The sequence below is a fragment of the Petromyzon marinus genome, chromosome 31 (genome assembly GCF_048934315.1).
Source record: "Petromyzon marinus isolate PM22_M1 ecotype Great Lakes invasive population chromosome 31, UKy_Petmar_22M1.pri1.0, whole genome shotgun sequence".
NCBI lineage: Eukaryota > Metazoa > Chordata > Hyperoartia > Petromyzontiformes > Petromyzontidae > Petromyzon > Petromyzon marinus.
In genome coordinates this window covers 2,381,759-2,391,071 of record NC_133697.1, presented here as the reverse complement: position 1 = coordinate 2,391,071, position 9,313 = coordinate 2,381,759, and the positions used below count along the sequence as shown (strand labels likewise).

The 9,313-nt window shown below is 45.5% G+C and overlaps 2 protein-coding genes across 2 annotated transcripts; both read right to left on the bottom strand.

Moving 5' to 3' along the window:
- Positions 1 to 6,968: 6,968 nt before the first annotated feature.
- Positions 6,969 to 7,522, bottom strand: LOC142929546 (histone H3). Its single transcript, XM_076070968.1, has one exon. The coding sequence runs from the start codon at positions 7,434 to 7,436 to the stop codon at positions 7,026 to 7,028; it is 411 nt and encodes a 136-aa protein (XP_075927083.1). The 5' UTR covers positions 7,437 to 7,522; the 3' UTR covers positions 6,969 to 7,025.
- Positions 7,523 to 8,282: 760 nt separating this feature from the next.
- Positions 8,283 to 8,970, bottom strand: LOC142929545 (histone H2B type 3-B-like). Its single transcript, XM_076070967.1, has one exon. It carries the CDS (start codon positions 8,948 to 8,950, stop codon positions 8,489 to 8,491), a length of 462 nt encoding a protein of 153 aa, XP_075927082.1. The 5' UTR covers positions 8,951 to 8,970; the 3' UTR covers positions 8,283 to 8,488.
- Positions 8,971 to 9,313: the final 343 nt, after the last annotated feature.

Sequence of the window (9,313 nt, the reverse complement as noted above, 5' to 3'; positions counted from 1 at the left end):
AAAGAAACAGGTGGGACTGATAACCCCGAAGTCAGAGTGAGACAGAATATCAAAACTAAATCACCAGGAGATTATGTACTAATAACGCGAGAAAGGGCGGAGCCGAAGCTCCGAGGCAACTCTCCAGGAAAACGCACACCACGCACAGACGGCCGACACAAACATCGCGACAGGCACGACGCACCAGACAAATATAAATCAAAAACCCCACAAAAACCACCTAAGTATGAGCCATGGGGAAAACAGGAGTCACCGAGCAAAGTTGACCCACGTTACAGGCGCAAAATACACTACAAAAATCATGTTAAGCAACGCCACCGTGATGTTAATGACTCATCCGAATCTGACTCGGATGACGATGATCAACTTTCCGAATACTCGTTCAGTAGTAACACTCTGAACTTGATGGACAAAGCTCTCGTCAGAATTCCCTATTTTGATCCACACAATAAGAACAGGGACATTCACACTCACATCGCAACGGTAGAAGCAGAAGCAATGATCAGGGGTCTGAGGAAAACGGATGAAAAAGCGAGTTTGCTGAAACGCAGCTTGCATGGACAGTCCATATCATGGGTAAAGTCGCTACCATACGAGGTTCGGAACGATTTTAAAAAGCTGAGCCTGGCAGTGATTCGGAAGTTTGGAGAATATTTAACACTGTCTGAGGGATTTAACGCTGCAAAATCTATGACCCAGTGTGCAGACGAGGATCCTCGGGATTATCTCATGCGATTTAAAAGAGCGTACTATGCGCGCGATGTGGATCAGTATCACGAAGGTGACAAAAGGTTCAAAATTATGTTTTTTGGATCTTTGAGTCCAGAGATTACAGAAATTGTGGGAATGGTCTTGAATCCAGAGACAGCCTCCTTAGACCACATAGTGGATCGGGCACACATGGCTTGGCTGTACCGGGCTAAAAACAATGATTTCACAGCACACAGTGAACGGGACAAGGCAACCAGCCTATCAGACGAAAATAAAAAACATGTGAGGCATTTGATGCACGCAGGCCCACAGTGCAGAAAACAAAAAGCACCCACGGATTACCAACATAATTACATACACGGGTGGTCAAATAACAATTACACGAGACAATGGCACGCAGACCAGGAGCGATCGCAGCATGCAGGGACGCGTATTTGCGAGAATCGCAACGTGTGGAGACCACGAGCAAAGTCAGACCAGTGCTCAATTCCACGGCACACAGACCGAGAGCGTTCGCAGCGTGCAGAGACGCGTATTTGCGACAATCGCCACGGGTGGAAGCAAAGAGCAGGACCATATCTTCACCCAATGCAGCGGCACACAGCCGGCCAAAATTACCCACACAGATGGCGAGATAACAATTACGGTCGACAGTGGCACATAGAGAATGGGCGGCCACGACACACAAAGACACATAATCGCGAGAATCACGGCGTGTATAGGCCAAGAGCAGAATCACGCCGATTCCCCATTCCACGATACACAAGGGGCACACATGGCTTGGCTGTAACAAAGAGGGTGACATGGGCACGTGACAAATCGCTCACACTGGTTGAGAGGAAAATGACAGGGAAAGAGGTGTCCGCTGATCTGAAAAAAAAATCACAGCCCTTGGAAAAAATCAAGCAGGCTGGAGGTTACAAACAGAACCAAGAGGGGAACCATGATTGTGGAAAACTAAATGCGCCATGCACACGCTTTGATGTGGTGGGGAACGCGAGAGTCGCTCCCGTGGTGAACACACCTATTGAACAAGGAAAATTAACCATGAAGCGTGATCTAACAGGAAATGATAACCAACAGGATCGGGAGGAGAAACATGCTTGTTTGGTAAATGGAAACGCGATCAATTGTGTCGCAAAATTGCGTGAGAGTACAGTAAAAGTGCCAGGGAAACGCGTTACGGAGACAAAAATCCATGATGGATTGGGGAATGTGTGGAAATCCAGCACACGCAAAAACATGGAATCGAATCGAGGCACGGAATCAGATCGTGGTACGGAGTCAGCAAATCTGCACATGGCTGCGGAGAAGGCAAATGACCCCAACAGTCGAGCACGGAAACTCGTGTTGTGTACTAATCCTGGTGGCGCTCGACATGGCTTCACGCCACATAAACCCACAGGGAAGGCGAGGGATAAAAAAAATTACCGATACGAACCAAGGAACCGTGCTCATTTGGCTAAAGCCATACCGACGATGAACCAAAACGACGATGTGATGATGTTGCATGGAAAGGTCACAGGTTACTCGAAAATACCTGGTCATGAGAAAAATTATTCTGTACTTTTGACCAAACGTGGCAGTAAGGTTGCCAATTACTTGGTAAACATTAAACAAAGAGATGCCAGGAGGGAAACGGTGTACCACCGGGCTCGAAACCGCTATCCAGTGTTTCCCAGGAACTGAAACAAAAATCAAAGCAATAATTGATAAGACCCGATGTAACATGTTGCCTTAATTTTTCTCTTTTTCCTGTTCTTTTATTTTCTTATTTCAAATGTAATCATGCTAAGTTGTGACACGTACGCGCGCGTTGTAAGGAAAAATCACAAACTTGAAGACAATCGATAGTTCATGGTGGAAAAAGGCATTTTTCTTTAATATTAAAAATAACCGGTGGCAGACCACCGATCATTTTTAAAAGGGCGGAATGTTGTATACGGCCCTTTTTCCACAATTAATATCCATAAGAATATTTACGGATGCATACACCTAGATTTCTTTTTCCTTTCTTTCGTGACAAACAATATATATATATTTTTTTAATGAATCAAACCAGTAAGCCAGAAACACGAAAAACCAGATGTTGGTCATAAACAGACCATTAAAGAATAAAGAAATAATAAAACTCTCAAGGCGAGGATGTAACAGCTATCGGCGAAAATCTCCAGATGAACAAGAGTTTGATGGGCCCCTTAGGAAAGGTCCCTCCGAGGTCAGAACACCAAGAGAGCAGACACCAGACGCCAACAGGGTAAATCGTATACATATTCTTTTCCTTATTTTCCAGTAAAACAACAAAAAAATTAAAAGGCAACAACAAGAATAAGATAAAATTAGCGATCCTAACGCTCACTCCAATTAAGAACAGGCCACCAGACACAACAGTGAATTATTATCCAATGATTAATTCGCTATCAAATGATTTTCACCTTTAATACTTTTACTGTTAAAACAAAGCTTGGAGCAAGAATACCGAGTCACATCAAAGGTTATCGAGAAGGAATGAGACAACGGGCAAACTTGCGAAAGAGTTTAAACAATATTCCAAGCAACCCCGACCACATTTGTCTCTCTCACAGCGCGGAGAAGCAGGAATTGCACCTTATCACAAGGGGCCATCTGGAAAAGCCAGCCGGGTTTGATGAGGAGACACACCCACCCCACACACGGCAACCAGGCAAAGAAAGTTTTAAAGAAAATTGCAAAATAATATTAATAATAACAACGTGTTAACCTTACACGACATTCCATTATAGAACCTTACAGAACCAAGGGATATGGATTCCAACAATCAAGAAACGGACCTCTTAAACTCAGGATGATAATTATTTTTCTTTTTAATAATTCCATCATAACAATTCGAACCTCGGTAAAACCGAGAGGTGTCGGGAGGACGCAGTTACAAACACGAGTCTTGGCGAACATGGGACCAAATGGTATTTGAGCAATATAAGTCAAAAGTATAAAGAGGTGCTCCCGGCCACCTTTGTCTTTCCCTGCAGAACGTGATAAAATGCATACGCTCGGAAGAGCATCTTCACTTGGAAATAAATCAAATACTATGAATCACAAGCAGGATCATAACTGTGTATGATAAGATACCAACTGTGATGTGAAATGTTAAACTTAAAAAAAATCTTAACCATTTCTTTGTGCGTCGGAACGCGTACGGAAAAGGGGGGGGGGAACCCGCCCCTCTCTCTGGGTGGAGGGATTAGACAACCAGACGCCACCAAGATGAATCGAGGTGTCTGTTGTCTTGATGTTTATGGCTTGAGGAAAGACCCGAACAGGGCCATGTCATAAATGACACACACACAAACATACACACTGACACCCGAACTCCCCCCCACCACCGACACACGAACCCCCCCCACCGACATACGATCAGATCAAAGATAGCTCCACCTCGTGAGGGGGAGCCGAGAAGGGGAGAGATTTTTGGCATAAAAAGGAGCCGTTTCAGCATTGAAACCAGCTCATCAGCCCTCGGGGCCAACTCATCAGCCCTCGGGGGCAGCTCAACAGAAGAAGACTCATCTCAACTCAGCTCAACAGAAGAAGACTCATCTCAACTCAGCTCAACAGAAGAAGACTCATCTCTACTCATCTCAGCAGAAGACCCGCTCAACTCATCTCAGCAGAAGAGCAGCCATCACCGACGCCGGAGACGTCTCTACAACTCGCCGAATTGGCGAGTGTCGCCAATTGGCGACCCGCTGCCGCTGTTAGCGGCCAGCGCCACCACGAGCGAATCGTGAGCCTGCAATCTACAACCGCTGACGACGGAGCACCAGCGCGCCGCTGCGGGCGTGCTTCTAACGCCGTCTACCAGACGGTCATCTCAGCTACAACAACGCATCTACTCGTTCACCAACGTCCGTCGAGTCCGAACCAACTACTGAAAGAAGAATCAACTGATACGTATGATACACTGCCCCCCCACTACACACAAACCAGACGTCTGCTTGACGCAAAGAATCGATTCTGAACATTGGCCTACTCTTACACCACTCACACCATTCAACACACACACACGGGTCATTAACAAAGCCTAAAAACCTCAAGCCATTGAACCATCCGTGATTGTGGAAACATCGCAACGACCGAGTGAATAATCCATCGTTTTTAAGAGTGTTCATAATTTTTCTCTGTAATATTGTGCTGGGGCTGTACTTCTAACCGCATAAATTACCAACTGACCCATTAACAAGGATTAATTCTTGGCTCCTCACCACGGAGCGCCGCTCGCGGGGATAGAGAGCTTGTTCAACCGGTTCCCTGTCAGGGGTCTGGCCACAATCAATTAAAAGATTGGCCCGAGATAAGGATCTCAAAAGGAAACATCGCCACCCATTGAGTCGCGTTGAGAAGTTGATTAGGAATACTTGAGTCGTTCGTTAATATTTGTCTTTCTGCATAATCTTGCCGGTATCCACGAATGAAATAACGAATTCAAACGCATATTTGTGCCTCCAAGAATAATACCGGTTGGAGTGCCCTGTCAACGAGTAGCGTTGCATAATAATCAGTCATCCTATTGTTAACAACGTGACAATAATTGCATTAAGGGCCGCGCATGATCAGTGACCGAATGCTGTTTTGTGTGACGATTCAAGTAACGAAGCTTTGTGGCCATCGAGTGGTGTTGATAAGGCAATTAGAAGTATTACAGTCGAACGCTTTAAATTCATAATCGTTATGAATCAATGAACGAACATCAACGTGGTACTGTGCTGACGATTTCAAGCATAATAACTTCGCATATCAGAATGTATTAAGGATTGGATACGAATCAAAGACCAAGTGCCGTGTTGTGTAACAATTCAAGCATACGAGTTTGCATATTATAAAGTTAAGGTTTGATAGAATAGTTTGCATGTTTTTAATCTCTCTCTCAACAACCGATCGATTGCGTTACGCGTCGGGAATTAACCACAGGTGCCGCTATCGAGGTGAAACAACGCAATCGTGATGGTATCGTGTTAACGCTGTGTTGAAATTCCAAAATCCCGAGATTGAGTTTTTCATATTATCCAAAAATTAAAGTTAGCTAGAAATAAAATTGATTAAAGCAGAAGGTTTGTGTGTGATTCTTCCTGAAATTCTGCATAATATTGTTCTGCGTATGAGATCTGAATCCTGGGGACCTATCATAAGCACACTATCACCACATGATCCATAACACACATAATCCGTAATGTTCAATCGAGAGTAATCGTATCCTTATCGATAATACGGAATTGAAGAGCAGAGTCGAATCGTCTCTCTCTCATTCACGCTCACAACGCCTGCGTCACTGCATACGATTAATTGCGTTATTCCAATTCATAACACAATCCTCGTCACCGAGGCTCGACCTGATAATCCATAACGACCTGCATTATCATAACCACGCCCACTCGCATAAATTAATACGATTATCTCTCGAATCAGCATAATTTATGCACATAATTACACTAATTAACATAATTTCGGATAAATTATGCAAATCTCAAATTTCATTTAATTTTCATTATTTTCATCAATTTTCATAACACCTATATATACAACAACAGCACGAGATTTCACTTCGTTAAAGTATTGAAAGGGGACGGACACAGTAATCTATTGCAGGCTGGTACACTCAGTTTACAACTTCGTTCCTACCAGTATTATATGTATCCATATATATAATTTGTATGCGGACACATCTTATGAATGAAACGATGCGATACACGTACTTAATAGGTTCAAGTATTAAGCATGATAGAGTTAACCGTAAACAAATTCAGCGGCAAGCTGATTCCGCCACTATCAATGTATTATTTATAATCATCATTTGAGGGACATAATTTGTTATAAGAAATCATAGTGATAGCCTTGAGCTCATGATTGATATCCCACGCGCCTATACGGTGTATATATTAATTTAACCGCCTATTCGGGCAAATGCCTAGAAATATGTGCGTGAATAACTCAGTCTCTTAGTTTGCAAAATGCGAACGTATTTTCAGCTTGAGCTTTAAACAGCGTTTAATAGTTAATGTATTTCACCGAAATCAGCCGTTTACTGTACATTATGTAGACATGGTTTCACAACGCTTAAATACAACACGGACTTGTGATATTGCAAAATATGAGCAGAGGGGTATAGAAAATGAACTTGGTCGCTTAAGCCTTGCGACTCATGATAGCCGTGACTGGCAAACGAAGGTCGCCGTAACAGGCATGCGGACTTTAAAGGACACACAAGTTAGCTTTTTCATGCGAAAGTGGTGGCTCTGAAAAGAGCCTTTATGTTGTGCTTTGAGGGCCGAGCTGGGCGATCAAGCGCGCTCGCCACGAATGCGGCGGGCGAGCTGAATGTCCTTGGGCATGATGGTGACGCGCTTGGCGTGGATGGCGCACAGGTTGGTGTCCTCGAAGAGCGCAACAAGGTACGCTTCGCTGGCCTCCTGCAGAGCCATGACAGCGGAGCTCTGGAAGCGCAGATCGGTCTTGAAGTCCTGCGCGATCTCCCTGACGAGGCGCTGGAAGGGCAGTTTGCGGATGAGCAACTCGGTGGACTTCTGGTAGCGGCGGATCTCGCGCAGAGCGACGGTGCCGGGCCTGTAGCGGTGAGGCTTCTTGACGCCGCCCGTGGCCGGAGCGCTCTTTCGGGCTGCCTTTGTGGCGAGCTGCTTGCGTGGAGCCTTGCCGCCCGTGGACTTACGAGCCGTCTGCTTGGTGCGAGCCATGGCTTGGTGAGAGCAAAGATTTTCTCACAGGCGGGGAGAAGACGGCTTATGTAGCGCAGAGCGCGCGTTCACTGGTCAGCGGAGTCGTGACGTGCGAAGGGGCGCGTGCTGGTTGGTTGGCAGTGTGCACTGATCTCGAGTCGTGAACTCTTCTTAATAAACAAAATGTGCATAGTTTGTATCATTTCAGAATGCCGCATCACAATGCAGTAGTACCTTTGAGCGCCGTTGATGTCTTTAACGGATTTTCTTTTCTCAAGCAAAAACCTTTCCGAAAACAACTTTACAGTGCTCTGCATCAATCTAAATAAAGTGAAGAAACTGCACTTTATTGGAAACAATAATACGCAAAAATGCCGGAAAGAGGTGATCACAGGCATATATATATCTATTATCTTGGCATTGAGATGATCATCAGTTATACTGCACGAGTCATCCATGCTAGGCGCTTACTTTTATATATACGTGCAAAATGTTAGTTCGTGCCCGAAAATACATTTAAACTAGGTTGTATTTCACTTGTAATAAATAAAAATCACGATCACTGAAGTATAAATTCGCCCCATGAGAAATTGTCGCCTATTCCGACATCGCGTTCACACTATGCTTTGCCGTGACACCCAGTAATTAAATGTATTGCATTGCAAGGTTATGGCGCCACATCCAATGTTATATCTGGATCGGCTGCAGATGAAATCAATGGTGAATATGTGGCATAAATATTATTGCTTTTTTTCACGTGGGTACAGGTAAAAATGCGCTGGATCTCTCCATTTCACTCAATGAACGATGTCCGCGTGAACTGAGAGCGGGGCCGCTGCTGCATTCGGCAGCAGCAGACGGCGCCTCGCGTCACCGCGAGTACCGAGCGCCCGGCTGCGACTCAAGCCCGGTCTACGCTGATGAGAAATCGGCGCTCAACGCCAAAACCCTGGACAAGTGCTCTATGTTTGAAGTTTCGTCTTGCGCTCCTGCTAACACTGGCACAAGCAGGTTCGGAGATGTGGGTGGCTCTGAAAAGAGCCTTTGTAATTAATGGTCGAGTCGAGGCTTCACTTGGAGCTCGTGTACTTGGTGACGGCCTTGGTGCCCTCCGACACGGCGTGCTTGGCCAGCTCGCCGGGGAGCAGCAGTCGCACTGCGGTCTGGATCTCCCGAGAGGTGATGGTGGAGCGCTTGTTGTAGTGCGCCAAGCGGGACGCCTCGGAAGCGATGCGCTCGAAGATGTCGTTGACGAACGAGTTCATGATGCTCATGGCCTTGGACGAGATGCCGGTATCGGGGTGCACCTGCTTCATCACCTTGTAGATGTAAATTGCGTAGCTCTCCTTCCTGCGGTGGCGTCGCTTCTTGCCATCCTTGCGCGTAGCCTTGGTCACGGCCTTCTTGGAGCCCTTCTTGGGGGCAGGAACCTTTGCCGGCCCAGCGCTCTTTGATGCGGGAGGATCGGGCATGTCGACGCGTACAGAAAGGACGAGAACAAGTGTGCCTGTAGGCCGTGCGTTGATCTGCATTTATAGTAGGCGAGATGCAAATCAGAGGATCGTGGTGCGCGGCGCTGCGGAGTGGCTCTTTCAGTACCATCCCTCTCCATCAGCGTCCAATGAGAAACGCGGAAGCGATGTTCACTTTAATATCGTTATTTTTTTACTGCAAAAAAGACTTGTGAATATAACACAATGTAATGTCCAAACATGTATATTAGTGAATGGAAGCCATGGCATTGCCTTTGTTTTAAAAAGGATGACTAGAAAACCCAATACAGTATAGTGTTTTTTTGCGTGGCTTTTTTTTGCTTCTTTTTTTTGTTTCACAACTCGTCTAATACAGCACGGGCGTTTGATTAACGCAATTTGGAAAAAATACAAGCGCTCGGT

What these genes read in the sequence shown, in the direction of transcription:
- LOC142929546 (XM_076070968.1), bottom strand. Translation starts at nt 7,436, where the DNA reads ATGGCTCGCACCAAGCAGACGGCTCGTAAGTCCACGGGCGGCAAGGCT.
- LOC142929545 (XM_076070967.1), bottom strand. Translation starts at nt 8,950, where the DNA reads ATGCAGATCAACGCACGGCCTACAGGCACACTTGTTCTCGTCCTTTCT.